Source organism: Patagioenas fasciata, chromosome 3, assembly GCF_037038585.1.
Source record: "Patagioenas fasciata isolate bPatFas1 chromosome 3, bPatFas1.hap1, whole genome shotgun sequence".
NCBI classification, from domain to species: domain Eukaryota; kingdom Metazoa; phylum Chordata; class Aves; order Columbiformes; family Columbidae; genus Patagioenas; species Patagioenas fasciata.
In genome coordinates, this window is record NC_092522.1 from 34,909,533 (window position 1) to 34,924,894 (window position 15,362).

General features: G+C 40.9%; 1 protein-coding gene across 1 annotated transcript; it reads right to left on the reverse strand.

Moving 5' to 3' along the window:
• Nucleotides 1-1,659: 1,659 nt before the first annotated feature.
• Nucleotides 1,660-15,093, reverse strand: CALM2 (calmodulin 2). Its single transcript, XM_065833247.2, has 6 exons — nt 14,940-15,093; nt 10,397-10,427; nt 5,094-5,237; nt 4,913-5,019; nt 3,980-4,115; nt 1,660-2,540 (listed from the first exon to the last, which is right to left on the reverse strand). Exons 1-6 carry the CDS (start codon nt 14,940-14,942, stop codon nt 2,512-2,514), a joined length of 450 nt encoding a protein of 149 aa, XP_065689319.1. The 5' UTR covers nt 14,943-15,093; the 3' UTR covers nt 1,660-2,511.
• Between the last annotated feature and the right edge of the window lie 269 nt (nt 15,094-15,362).

The window sequence follows — 15,362 nt, forward strand, 5'->3', positions numbered from 1 at the left end:
GTTCAAGTATGATGTAAACAGGGCTACAAGACTTCAATATTGACAAAGAAATCACACTTCATTTAGGTAACAGTACTATAAGAAGTTTACACTGAACTAAAGCAGTAGCTTTGATTCCCACCACTAGACTCTGAACAAGGACTAGCTAAAATAACAGTAAAAGGCAGCCGTCTCACCACACATTATTGACCCACTCACTTTATGAAATGCAATTAGGTTGGCCAAGGCAGCCTTCATAATAGAGAGGACTGTCTCCTTTTTACCTTAGTCAGACATTTCCAAATGCATGCTGTGTTATACCAGAAGACTGTGGGCTGACATGACTTTCAGTAGGCTGGGAATTGCAAGACACCAGCCTGGCAAACAAATTCTTGTCAGATCCTAGTTTGCATGACTTACCTCCAAAAATGGCACTTCCAATACTGCAATTCCAAATCTTGAGTGGTTGTTCTGATGGTTCTGTCAAATTCTCCTCATACTGTGCAAGTTTAAGCACCTGTCTTGTCCCCAGGCTCCCAGGCCACAGGATTAAGACTGGATAGAAAGTGTTTGTTCAATCACTCAATTTGTAGAAGGCAAACCCTAACTGTATTTAGTAGAGGCTGCATACAATTCTTGAATCAGATTGACAGTGCACAAGCAACAATTCTAAGGAATTCTGATGCTGGCAATTTAAACACTTTTGACAAGCCCCCTTTGGAAAACCAATAGATGTGCTTAGAGGCCTTAGGAACCAGGGCTTTAAGATCAGTGGCCATAAACATTTGATCTAGTGTTTCTGAAACGAGGTTGATGAGCTGTCCTAATTTTACATTTTCACTGTAATTATAAATACCTCAAAGATGATTAAAACAGTTTTAAAACATTAGGTAACTGCTCTGCTGGGACCAGTGAGGGTAACCAGATACAGGAGTCAATGCTTTGTTTGGGGATTCTGGTTGCCTTTACACAAGATAACCATATAGCATATATAAGAGCAGTCAGTTCTTGCCAGAGGAGTACAGAGCCAAGGGGCACAGAGAGCCACTAGCATTCTTTTGGTGTCCTGGATTTGTCCTTGGTCAAAACCAGACTTGCTTTCTGCTTAAAAGAGAATAAACCTTGACAAAAAACACTAGTGCTAGAAGCACAATCATACTCCTCAGTAAGCAAGCGTTTTCCTTCTGTACTTTGAGATGACTGCATCCTGAATGGCAACTCAGACATGGTAGTTTCAGGGAAGTCCAGGTGTGAGACTAAGTTATCCCGATGTAGCAGCTGACAGGGAATAAAGTCCAAAATAATTAAAAGAAAGCAAACAGGTTTAGTTGTCTGAACAAGGAATTTTAATTTTAGGTCAACTATTGAACTAGGTCAACATCCAGTTCACAACGTCTACAGATAGTGGGCATAGCCAGTCACTACGGTAAGTTTATTGAAGCACCAAGCTCCACACAAGACTGTAAAATACATTTTAAACTACTAGTAAGAAAGCTTCTTCAAGTCAACAATACTATTAAGGGCCAGAGTTAAGGACTAAGTTTTCACCTTCCAAGCTATTTTAAGACAGCCAATCCATTGCATAAGCAAACCAAACTGCTACATACTGAAACACATAGAGCAGCAACTGTATTGAACAATTCCTGTAAATAATTCAAGGATACATTGAAACAGTATGGGTAAATTGTAATTTTTTTATTGGAAAACAAATATACAACTTGGAATGGATTTGAGGCAAATCGTGCCATAAGCAGATTTTTTTGAAAATAAGTGGCTAAACAAAGTTTAAAAAGCATAGTAACAAGAGGAGAAAATATTTTCTGGTACAGGACCAGCAGTACAAAAAAAAACTTGTGTACGAGTACCTGGATAAATCACCCGTTTTGCGTTAGTGCAACTTAAGTTTCATGTTGTTGACTGTCAATTGTCCACAACGTTAAGACTCCACATTTCAACAACATGTTACAGGTATGGCCACAAACAAGTTACTGTGAAGTAAGCTAGGAGAATGATTTTTACAGTGCATTAGCCACATGTATATATACACACAGTTTTATCCTGCAGTTAGCTGCAGGACTCCAAAGCAGAACAAACTCCTTTATGTACTGAAGAACTAGAGCCAGCATGTTGCTTTAACTAAGGAATTGCTAATGCATGGTAAACCCCAACTTGCTTTATGTAACTTGTTACACTAGTCATACCCAAGTCTCCTAAAGAAAGCTACTTTTTTTTTTTTTAAACAGACAACCCAGATGTTCCCACAGTTAACCAACTCTAACTTTAGATGTGCAGAAGGGCTTAAATATCCAGAGTAAGCCACATGCAACATTTGTTACTTAGATCAATTTTTCCAAAAATCAGAACAATGACAGTAAGATAAAGGAGAAAAACATGGAGGAATGGCCTTCTAATTACTATACATGCATATTCTTTTGACAGTAAGGGAAAAACCTTTTACAGATAAGTTACAAACAGAGAAAAGGCAAATAAACAATTTTGTACAAGAAATTTAACACATTCTGTACAACGTCTTCACTTCGCTGTCATCATTTGTACAAACTCTGTAAAAGGAAAGAGTTGCATAAGAGTTATTCAGCAAAAAATCTGAACTGCAGTATCTGAGAAGTGGCCTACCTCACTTGTGCTGAACTTTGCTTCAAAACTATGTTTTCAGTTACATTCAGAAAAGCATCTTCCAGATAGCCCCCTTTTTCACTAATCACACCTAAACCCCTCCTATTTTTCATGGGAAAAGGCCTCTACTTTTTTAAATAAAAGTTGGTCCCTGAGTGAATTAGCAAACAGATTGAATTCCAAAATAAAACATTACAGGCCCCTCATGCCCACTAATTTACAGATACCAACAAGTTATCTAAGACTGAATAAGAGATCAGTAGAGCTTACACTGAAGTTACAATCAGTTAAGCAGGGGTACAAGCAAGACACTGTGTTCATCTGATTTTTTTTTCAAAGAAGAACAGTTCAAGTTTTACTGTTTTGCATGACTGGCTTTAAGCAACTGAATCATTGCTTATTCAGAGCACATTGGAAGTTAGATGCCACAAAACAGGCTTCTTCACTTATCTTGCTAAACCACAGTTCCAGATACAGTAACAAAAAAGAAACCAGGAGCTTAACTGGCTACTCAAGTTTCAAAAGAGCAACTCAAAACACACAGATGCCTCCCCTCTCCAATGCCATCCCCTACACAGCCTACTCACAAGTACAGTGACAGAGCAACAGCCTTTTTCATAAAAATACCTTTTTGCTCATAGATGTGTGCTCATCCTAAGGCCACAACCAAGAAGGCCTTAAAGGGAAGCCACAACCAAGAAGGCCTTAAAGGGAAGCCACATCTACACCTCAAACAGTAAGGGTATTATTTGAACATCTCATAGAAACAAGCTATGGCATTTTCAGAGAGTTAAAATGAGAACAAATTCAGTACTTCTGAGCTGCAAGCATTTGTCTAACAGAACTCCTCCTGCTTGTGTGACTTAAGTTTTAATGCCATGAAGAATTAAATAAAAACAAGCTACTGCTGCAGCTGATTTGTGTGAGGTTATTTAAAAGGTCTTGAAATTTTTGTGCATTTTAGAGGCTTTCTGCCTCTAGTAATTCTAAAAGCATTAATGAAAAGTGAGTGACTTGCTACTGTCAGAGCAACGTTCATTAGTGAACAGAACAGTATAAACAATATATGAACATCTTGGCTAGATTCCTTATTCTAGTGGTCATTAGATTTAAATGTTATTTCTTGCACTGCACAGTTGAATAGTCATTTTTTACCTTTGGCACAAAGGTAGCAATAACCCACTCAAACTGAAACCTATTTAGAGGTACACAATGTACATACTAAAAGACATAAGCTTAAAGGAACATCAACCGTTGATATCTCATCTGAACATTGCCCTATTTTAGCTTGGCGTTGCTATCAGCATCTACACAATCACCAACATGACAAGTGCTACACAAGAAGAATTGAGAAACAGTTCCTTACCTTCATAGTTTACTTGACCATCACCATCAATGTCTGCTTCCCTAATCATTTCATCAACCTCTTCATCTGTTAGCTTCTCCCCAAGATTTGTCATCACATGACGGAGCTCTGCAGCACTAATGTAACCGTTACCATCCTGGCAAGGGGAAAAAAGAAGACTGGAATAGACTTGTCCAAGGCATAGCAACTTAACTATAACTTCAGAATATTGCAGAGCAAGCTGAAGTTAGCTGAAGTTCATGTAGCTTTAACCACTAGCATTTGCACAAGGCAAATGAGAGCTCTAAGCATATCTACAGTATTTTCTAGGATGTTAGTCTTAAAAAGACATTTTGGAAACAACTTATCCAATACAGTCTATTTTGGCTGTTCTATCCCAAGACATTTTTTAATCACTAACAAAGCAATCAGCACCTTTTGTAACCTTTAAGTGAAAGACAGATACCTATTCAATCATGTGACTGTCTGTTTCAAGTGTCTTGTTTCTTAGACCAGAAGCTATTTCTCATTCACCTGTTTCAGGGGATACTGCACATTAAAGTACTAGTATATCCAAACTCTGGACTGACTACACCCCAAGGTACTTAACATAATATATTTTCTGTTTAGAAGTGCACATTGCTTAAGAAGCTGAGTAATTTTACACTTATTTAGCAATTCACTTGACAAAGACTAAGATTTAAAAGATTACTATTCTAAATATCCAAGCCATTTCCCTGCCAGCCTTGTACAAGTATTTTGGTATCATAGCAAGTGGGAGCTCAATAGTATCACCCAGTACTATCATGATGACTTATCCGGCTTTCAGGTGCAGTCCCACAGAGACTGAACTTTAGGGGTGATTGCAGATAGCCCTCAATTCAGTGAGGAAACTCATGAGAAGTCAGACTGAGTTTTCATAACAAATACTTGTTCATATAAACGTTTTAGTACCTTGTCAAACACACGGAAGGCTTCTCTAATTTCTTCTTCACTATCTGTATCTTTCATTTTTCTTGCCATCATTGTCAGAAACTCTGGAAAGTCAATTGTGCCGTTGCCTGCAAGATAGTTACTTTGTTAGGAGAACAGGATTTAGGCACTTTATTGTTTTACTTATTAGTAAAAATCTTACCATCAGCATCTACTTCATTGATCATATCCTGCAGCTCTGCTTCTGTGGGGTTTTGACCAAGCGATCTCATCACTGTCCCCAGCTCCTTTGTAGTTATAGTACCATCCCCATCCTTGTCAAATAGTGAAAAAGCTTCTTTGAATTCTGTATAATAACAAAAAAGGAGTTAATCCCTTCAGCTTCTAAACATTGTTTACTTAATCAGATAAGATTCTATTGCTGTTTTCAGTGCAAATTTAAAAACTTGATTTCATTCTCTTAAGAAAATTTCAGTATGTTGCTCAGTCTGCTGTAACTGTAATGCAAATATAGAAGCACCGACATCTGGAGAACAACCTGCCAGTCCACCAATCAACCACATTTTGACCTAAATACAATAGAACAGGTCATTCATTTTAGAAGTACTCAAACGTTTGTTATTATCTATCTTGAACCAAGATCCCTAATACAGAGCTGAAAGGAATAGTTAATCTGCAACTAGAATGATCCACATACTTGGTAGAAACTGTTTCTCTCATGAGAATATAATAAACTACTTTGAAGAAGCTGAAAAATAGTACTCAAAATAGAAGCGCTATTAAGCTGTAGCATTAATGTTACTCATAGAAAAGACAAGTCAATGGAAAAAGGTATAATCAGACGAAACTAAAAATAGTTTCTCATTATAACCTACTTCCGCTGGATGTGCAAGTCTGAACAGTATATGCTACGCAAAGCTGCAGTACTAGCACCATAGGTCTTAACATTTGGCTATGCCTAACTAAAAAGGAACTTCTCCCATTGGACTTCCGCAGTTCTTCAGTCTGTGTACAAACACAACTCCAGCCAGCTGTTCAAGAAGGAAAGCCACTGGAGTCTTAATTTCTGAAAAGCCGCTTAAGAAAATTGCTTCAGCCCTACTGTATCCTGAAACAGCCTTCACAGAACCAGTCAAAAACAGCTGTAAGGCTGCATAACTGTGTTTCCATGCTACCTCTTAACCCTCTACAATAGCTGTATTGTAGCCAGCAATATTAATACAAGCATAACATGTTTAATTGACCAGTCCAAAAATGAAGTTGGTTTTAATCCATGCCATCTGTTCATCTTTGGCCACAGACCTTAAACTAGCTCACTGGACTATAACTGTGGTTATAAAAACCTATCTACTTGCCTGTGTAGTTCAGGCCCTTTTACAGCTTTCTAGGTATCAGGGATCATGACTTCAGAGAACTTGTTACGTCAAGGGTACTCCTGCATCAGAAATACTTCCAAAAATTATTTTACCAACATTTCCAAGCAGTCAGGTTTCCAGATTGTGAGTTTCTCAGACCAGAATTAGTCACAGTAAAAGTTGTGTTTTCACATGAACTACATAAATTCTTACTTCATCCACTTCATACTCTGAAACACTTGAGGTGAGTACAAGCTGGCAAGTGTTAAAAATGCAACTGCAAAAACAGGCTTTTTATAGTTCATGAGTGCAGCTGTAATACCAGAGCCACAGTTGAGTCCCATCCAGGAAAAACCCACTCTTCTACATCTAACAGTTTGAAGTGTTCCAAAAGCCAACTCCCACTGTTCAGCACACAAGAATCAGAGCAAAGCTACCACACAACCAAAAGTTTCAAGCCAGCATTGTAAAATCACAAAGCAGAAACAGGCCTACCCAAACAGGCAGCTATAACCTGTACCTACAGTTACTTCCAAACAGTCTTTGGGGCTAGTTTCAGTCAGATAAGAGGCAGACAGGCTTATTACGAGGAAAGTTTTACACCAGCAAAGAAAAGGCTTTTGGGTCAAGCCTAGTATAGTTCATAGTCTAGGAAGGACCTTAAAGGAGAACACTGAGTCTTCATCAAGAGTCAGTTACTCAAGCATTACTCAAAATGTTTAGCTGTTAACCATCCTTAGCTTTAAGGTCAGCTGTCACTCATCCCAACAAGAAGCAGACTTCACAATACTACAGTGACCCTGCTTAGAAAAAGTAATATCTATTTTTTAATGCAAAACTCAAATATTTGCTTTCAACAACAATGGATATTCAGTGGTATATTTTGACCACTTGAAGGACAACTGTCTTCTTTTACTCAAATATGCTGTAGGCTAAGAAACAACCAGTTATAGATCATAACCCTGAAGAAAGTAAGTGAATCAGAGATCAGCAGCATAGTCCTGTTTGAAGTGCTGAATCAAGTTAGGAATACAACTGAAATAACTCTTTAACCACTCCTAGGAACCACCTCCAGTAATTACAACAAAGGAATAGCAACCTATGCAGATACAGTTTAGACTAGAACAAGAACAACCTAGCATAGCTTTGGAGAATTTGTGGCAGTGGTCAGCGAGGGCAGCTATGAAATACTGAAATTCAGTGAGCAACTCAATTCTAGCTTCTGCAATGTAAGACTGTAAGACACACCTCCCACACTTAAACACCTTTTAACTCTATGCAGCCTGTAAAGCAAATTCTCCTTCTCTTCAACACTCCTCCATAGAAAACTGCAAATGGAAATTCCCTTGTATCCTAGATAAGGCTAACCTGTCAGAAATGTGAAGACAGTGACAACAGAATCACTCATCTTAAAGCCAGCCTACAAGGTCTCAGCCTTTCCTTCCTTCTGAAAAAGGACACCACATCAAGAGAAAATACTACTTCCAGGCCCTATGGAAGAAGGGCTAGTCCAACAGAATGTGGACTCTAACACCCTAGCTCAAAATGTTCTGTTTAACAAGAGCTTGAGGCATCTCTGCACTACATCACCTTTCCCAGATGAAGTGGCAGTCTTCAGTGTCCTAATAGGTTCAGTGAATCGGAACTACCATTCCTACTCGCCCAGTTTAGCCGGCTATGCTCAGAACTTTGATAGGAGAATATCAATTGTTCTCTTCACAGCTACCAGAATCTCAACACTTAACCATGACTATTTCCACTGTGAAATAAATTCTAAATAACTTTTGCGGTCAGATCCCCAACAGAGAGCCAGAGTACACTAAATGAACAAGGCATAACAAACACCATACATAGGCCTACTTGTACAGAGAGCCCATTTACATCTCTTTGAGGTCTAGTGGAAGTATAGCTCACTAGACCAGTTGCTTTGTGACAAAAGTATACTTACATCTCACCCCCCCGACCACCCACATAAACCAGTTCTGACCTATATACCTTTTTTAATACAATGTTCAACCAAAGAGATACCTATTTGTCTCTGCAACTTCAATTGTACGGAGTAAAGCTGCAACTAGGATTCACATTCTATACTTACTCAGCTTCCAAAAAAAACACTTTCACATGAATAAAACCTGGCAAGTTCTTCACCCCTACCTATAATGACAAGAAGCTTCAGTCCCATATGATCAATGAGTTCCATGGGAAACAAGAACACCTGGAATCTTCAACAACTCTATTACAGTGCTTCACAACACAAGCAGAATATTTGTTTTAAGCCCAGGAGAAATGGCTGCTTTAATTACTTTGGCCTCCTATTTAAGGACAGGAATTGTGTCTCTACCTTGCAGTATCATTTTCTTATGGCCACCTTCAAAAGCTAGGTATCTTCAGATAAGTTGAAAAGGAATGGTAGGAGGCTTGAGCCTTTAAAACCACAGTCTGTAAAACAAGCAAACTGTACCTCTAACAGTTTTCCCATGCAAGACACCAGCCTTCAATGGCAAAACTACACCAACAGCATAGTCAGCCACCACGCTTCCTAAACAGCATCAGGGATTGTTCCCTAACAGACTAGCAGCAGGCTTACGTCTTCACATTGTGTTTGCACGTAAAGCATAAACTTCCAAACACATTTGCTTAATGAAATACTATAGCTGAAGTCAAAGTGACAAGCCATTTTTGCACTGGATACTAACACTAAGTTATACTTTTATTCTTTCCACATTGATGAAAACTCTTTATTCCAACATGACAAGCTTATTAATACTCACTTTTGGCTCTGACAACTACATCATCATTACTGAATAGCTAACATTTACACTAATGCTGAGGTAGTGTTAATATGCTTCCTGGTCATATTCCATAATCAGTTACATCAACTAATAAAGCTCCTACAGTTAAGAATGGGAAGAATAAACCATTATTGAAAAGAATGGCAGTGACAATTGATAAAGCCTGCTCCAACTAAACTGATCACAAAACCCTTAAGAAATGTAAACCACTTCCAGAAAAAAAACTCAAATTGAACTACATTTGACCTGTGCTTACTCATAAGACAGTACCATGGCAACAAGTAAATAGACTAAGGACATTCCACAAAACCATAATTAGTCTCCTAGGAGTTAAAGCAAGCTTCTGAAGTCTTAAAAGCTACAGAAGAATGTTCTTGCACTTCAAATTTGGCAATTATGGTAGAAACAAACAAGCTCATTATGACACTTCTGTTTAATACAGTGTCTTCAAGAGCTGCACCATAGTTAAATAGCAATACCTCTTAGAGGCTGGTACTGTTAGATTAGCAGAACCTTAACGCCCTCTAAAATCATTTCACATGACAGTTACACAAACCAAGACTTTGAGTATTAGCACTGTACACTTGTCAGACCAAAAGCCCCGAAGTTTTTGAATGGCAAGGCTGAATTATGAAGTCACATCTAGAATGGCAGTTGAAATAAGTCTTCAGAGAGCAGTGACAGATACTAGTTTGGGCAGCCTGCATAAGCAGGAGACATAAGCAGAAGTTTTAACCACTAGTAAATGGCTGTCAGTATGTAGAAACGATTGTCAGGTGGCTAATACTAAGACATAAGAAATTGATATTTGAGCATTTCAGAGCAAGCACCAGACAATCAGAACAGTGCACAGAACACGTGTGTCCAAGTACACAATGCAGTTCCAAATACAGAATATCAGGAGCTGTCATCATGAAGCCAGTCCCTGCTGTCATCAGAACCAGCCATTCTGAAACATCTCCACTCTCAGATGATCACAAAGTAAATTGTTTTCGCCTGATGTTAGAAGAACACTCCAGGTTCCAAGTCTTCACCAGAGATTTGTCACCCTCCTCACCACCCACTTGCCTTTCAGTTTGCACTCAGGACAATTCTGTAGTCATAAGAAAAAAAACAGAGTCCCAAGTAAAGCTGCAAGGATTGTCTAACTATTCCAGAGGACAAAACTTCAGATAAATTGTATCCATGGTGCTTTTACAGCAGATAAGCCTTTAAAACTTAAGTGACAAATTAAAATATTCCACAATAGTTCTTCTGTATCTAAGAAAGCTAAATATCTTGTGTAACACAGACTGTCACTGGATTAAGAGATGTGCCAGGTCAAGTAGGAGTAGCAACACAGCACATAAAAACCTCACCTGCAATCTGCTCTTCTGTCAGTTGGTCAGCCTGCAATAAAAGAGAATATCATTATAGTTGTAGCAAAAGTTGAAGGCAAAATAAGACACAGACTTGTAGTGGCCTCTGAATATGGTAGCTGCTCTTCAGAATTTAGCTGTAGCATTCCGAAACAGTTCTAACACACAGCTCAAAAAGTCATCAGGATTGCCTGCTAAGTAAGACCTGGCAGCCTGTCCTCATTTCCTGATCCTGCAATATCTTGTACACCCAAATAATGGATTATCATGTGTATCAATCAATTACACAAGCAACACTAGCAAACTCAAGGCACACAGGTCAACCTAGACTTGTTTTAAAAAACTTAACATGGTAGACTACTGGCAGTAGAGTAGCCTCAGCTTTAACACTAAACATTTTAGGTCAAAGTAATGCAGCAGTAATCCCCAAATCCCAAATTTCAAGGTGACTAGTCTCTTTCAATTTACAATACTATAATTAGAAAAATATACTCTTCAAGAATTAAATCATCCCTTGATTAACATGAAGTTTCATGTCCAAGACCTCGCTGTAAAAAACAGAGTCCATATAATCAGTACTAGCAGCTTCAGCCCAGTAATTTCACTGCATTTGTCATACAGATGTCTAAACTTCCTTTAGACTCTTGTCTACAGACTCAAGTAGTATAAGATAGTCAACAGGACCACAAGAGCAAGTTTCAGTGGTATAAGACAATTTCCATATCAGTTGGGTAAGCCCCAGTTTATACCTGATTTTGCCCTATCACTGAACACTTCTGAATCAACTAGATTTAACAGCAATAATAAAAACACAAACCTCCGTCTTTGAGACCAAACCCCAAACAGATTTAACTCATGAAACAAAGGTATTTGAAGACTCTAGAAATACTTCCTCTAGGTTTTCAAGTCAGTCGATCCTTCAAACAAATTCTGGATAGCTTCATTTGAGCTGCAGTAACAAGTTCATGCATTTCCTTCAAAGCTCCTTTAGCTCTTTACCCCATAGTACTCCATGAAAAAGTAAAAAAAAAAAAAAACACACACAACACACAGAAAAGATAAACACACTACCCAGGTTCAAAATTGCTTTTTTAGTTTTGTTCCTATTGCAACAGCAACAGTCTTTTTATAATTACTGCAATACTGACAGTTAGAAACATTTTCAGTCATTAGCTATGCCCACAAAAGTCTCTCTACACATTAGCCATCTGCCAATGAAATACTTAGAAAAAGGTATATCCACCACCTGTCAGTTTTTACTAATTTCAATTTGAATTACATTTTTATATTGTATACAAACCTAGAAGCTACCAGCCTCCAGTTATTCCTCCTGTAACAGAAGTGAATTAGCTGCTCAAGCAACCATACAAGAGCCAAACTGCTTACAAAACAAATATGCATACAATACAGAAACAGTCCAAGATAAAGGCCATGATCATGATTTCTCAGACTGACTGTGGCTCACCTCCTCTCATAATCATGACCATAGTACTGAGCAGCTTCTAAAGGAGCAGCCAATGGGTATTTGCAGCTATAGACTCCACTTGTTCCAATTTCAGCAGCTGTAGGAAGTACTTCCATGCAGGTTCAACTTTGTTTTTAAAGAAATTAGATAGTCTAGGGTGGCAGCAGCACTGCTGAGAACATCACCAATTCAACATTAGGCTCCAAAATAGAAGCATTCTGCTGGTCACTTAACAGTAGCCTAGCAGATTTTCACTAGCCTGGAGTGTATCATTAACATAGACAGGCTCATACCTTTGCATGGTATTTACATTTTTATTGCTTGAGTGAAGAGAACGATGTGCTACATATCTCTAGAGTATTTATATCCACAGAAAGCTGTATATCAGATTTAAGTAGCAAGTACCTACTTTATTTAGGTCAATACTTATGGGTTACCAAGTTGAGTCACATACTGTTTTATATAAACAGTTTTATATAAAGACATGACATTAAGCAGTGTTTAAACTGTTAAGCATTCCCAAACTTTCTCTGGGTCTTCCACTGTGGCTAACTTATAGCCACTGACCATAAATTTGGATAAGCTTTGTCATTATCTGTAAAAGGTAGAGCCTTTGAGAAAAGCACAAAGCATATTAGAAGCCACTGGTACACGGCAGTTGAAAGATAAGCTAGGAGGTGGGGCAAGGTTGAACAAACACCATCTGTACTCCGCAGTGCTAGGCTCTGCAGGGACTGCTGCGCAACAGCAGCAAAAGGCGGAGCCAGCAAGTCTGCCCGGTCACCCCCTCCCATGCCACTCAGGTGACGGCTCTGAGCCAGGATCCATGCCTGCAAGTTACAAGCCACTGGGTTGTCCCTAGAGGGGCCTTCTGGAGCAATCTGTCCTGCATTTAAGCTAGATACTCACGCATCATACACGTGACAGTATGCACACATTCACTAATGCAACCCAACTTCAGAAACAAACAGTTAAATTACAACTGTAACGTGCCCATGCTGAAGTTTTGACATGCCCCTTACTGTGGCCAAGATCCACCTAAAAACCTCCTTTGATGAAAGCAGGGAAGCCATCACAGCTTTGACATCGCATTCTCCAATTCACACTGCAGCACTTTCATTTTCACTGCAACAGTCCCCTTCCTGCTGCTGCCTGATCATGTTGAGGGCCTGACAAAGAATCTAAGCCTCCTAGGAAAGACGCGGGCTGTTGCGCGCGCAGCAATTTCAGCGGCATATGCAGCCTCTAGAGGTAGTGTTTCATTACAGCCGGAGCTGCTATGCAGTGATCATTTTAGAAGAGCCTCAACAGAAGCTGACTAACACTGCCAGATGGAGGGCAATCAGCAAATCACAGAACAGATGACACCGCTCCCCTCCAAAACTTGGCATTTTGGCATACTTCACAGATGTTACTTCTGAATGGACAGCTCTGTTTTGGCAAGATTAACTGAAGAACTAGACAGACTAGCATATTAGGGCCAAAATTATGTTTATAGTAGGTTAGTTTTTCAGGGGAGCAAAACATTCTGCTTCATCTAGCTTATGCAGTATTGGACAACGTATATTCACAGGTTTAGCCAGTCTGGTCTGTCAGGGTGAACAGTCTATAGCCACATTCAAAGTGTCACTGTGGCTCCTGGACACACCCATTTTTATACAGACCTTGCTTGAAGACACTCCATTTTTGGTTCTGTACAGATGATTACTAAAAGCAAAGAGCCTTTTGCTGCTAGATTCGCGGGTTTCGTCCCTTCTGGATCATTTGCTGTATAGTTTCACAATTCAAGCAAAAGAAAACAACGACATTCATGCTTCTGTTCACCTAATTACTTCGCTTGGGGAAAGCACTTTTAAAAAAAAACCCTCAAAGTTAAGTACTCATTGTTCACTTTAGACATGGCGAGTTGTTAGTGATCCAATTCCTTAAAAAGCATGTAATGAATGAAAATGCAATTCCACTATACTGCATCTTCTCTTAATGCAGAGATGGTACTAAGTGGTCATCGGTGTTGCTTTCACAACAAAATTGTTCCTTGTCGTGTACGTTTCAGTATCCACTTGTTTTAATTAAAAAAGCTAAACTCATATCCTTTAGACCGAATTTGCAACAATTCTCCAATTCCACAAAACATGTTCTGACAGTTGATTGAAATCCTAAGCAACCATAATCATAGGAGAAAAACAAATTGTGCTTGAGCAAGAAAATGCAAGCTTGTCCACCGCAACGATCAAAACGGGAAGCCAAATTTGTAAAAAGAAACAAACAAACAAAAAAATCCCTTGTTCAATAGAGCCACCGAACCAAGGCGTTGAAACCAGCAACAGAGAGCGGCTCCAACGTGAGCTGACAACAGGTCTAGCAAGGAGGGAAATGGTGCAGTGAGGCAGCCTGCCCCTCATCATCATGCTACTCAGAAGCTGCAGGGCTCCGCAGTGCATTATTACCAGGCGCAACACACCTCGCTAGCGAGCCAGACATCTTAAGGGCTCGCAGCAGCCGTTACCAACCCCATTCAGCCGCACACGCCGGCTTGCCGGGGGAGGAAGGGGGGAGGAAGCGATAAGAAAGTGGAGCTGGTGCCATCGTGGCAGGCTCCTTCCCCCCTCCCGGCACCCTCCACGCGGGTCTCCTCCCAGGAGAAACCGTTATCTGCCGCTCCCCCTCGCCCCCCCCACCCCCTGCTTCCAACCGACACACGCCCCGACAAAGCGTCATGGCGGTCGAACCGAGTGGCAGTTTGAATTTTGAATCCGCACCAACGCCCCAGGGCGGGAAAGGGACCCGGGCGGGATTCGTCCACCAGCACTTCCTCCTACGCACACGGCGCCTCCGAGCAGCACCCCACACCCCAGCAAACCCGCGCTGTGGGGCTGAACCCACGGGCCACGGCAAGGACGCCTTCACCCCTAACACCACCCTTCTGCAGGCGACCTCGCCCCACACCAGCCAAACCACCTGCACCTCTCCCTTCCCATCCCCCATCCGCACTCAACCACAGGCAGCCCCCACCCTCACCCCCCCGCACCAAACCAGCACCCGCAAAGCCCTGCCACTACCCCATGCCTAGGGACTCACCATGGTGACTCGGCCTGGCTGTGGGGTGTGGAGGAAGCTAACGGCTGCACGAAGCACAGGAGCAACCCTCCCGCTCTACGGCTCGCCTCACACTGAGCCTTGGCCGGCCGCTAGCACTGGCTCATAAACCTCCTCACAGCCCGCCCGGATCGCTCCGCGCCGCTCCCTCCCCCCTCCCCTTTCCCTGTCAGGGAACGGCGCTGCGAAAGAAGTCCCGGCTCCTCGCGCTCTTCTCGGCAGGCCCCCCGCGCCCCGAGCGCGTCCCTTTTCTACCCCCGAGCCCCCAAGCCCCGGCGGAGAAAGGGACGAGGCACGGGAAACAGGGGGGGGATGCTATTGTGAAACGGCGTGGGGGGGCGCAGTGAAGAGCAAGCTAGGGGACTATTTTTCTGGGCGGAAGAGGATCTTAGAAAAAAAATACCG

Bases quoted from the DNA above. Each gene is read 5' to 3' on its own strand.
- CALM2 (XM_065833247.2), bottom strand. The intron at 5,020-5,093 runs GTAAGATTTTTA...ACTATCTTGCAG, and splicing joins CAATGAAGTAGATGCTGATG to GCAACGGCACAATTGACTTT. The intron at 2,541-3,979 runs GTAAGGAACTGT...TTCCTTTTACAG, and splicing joins TGGTCAAGTAAACTATGAAG to AGTTTGTACAAATGATGACA.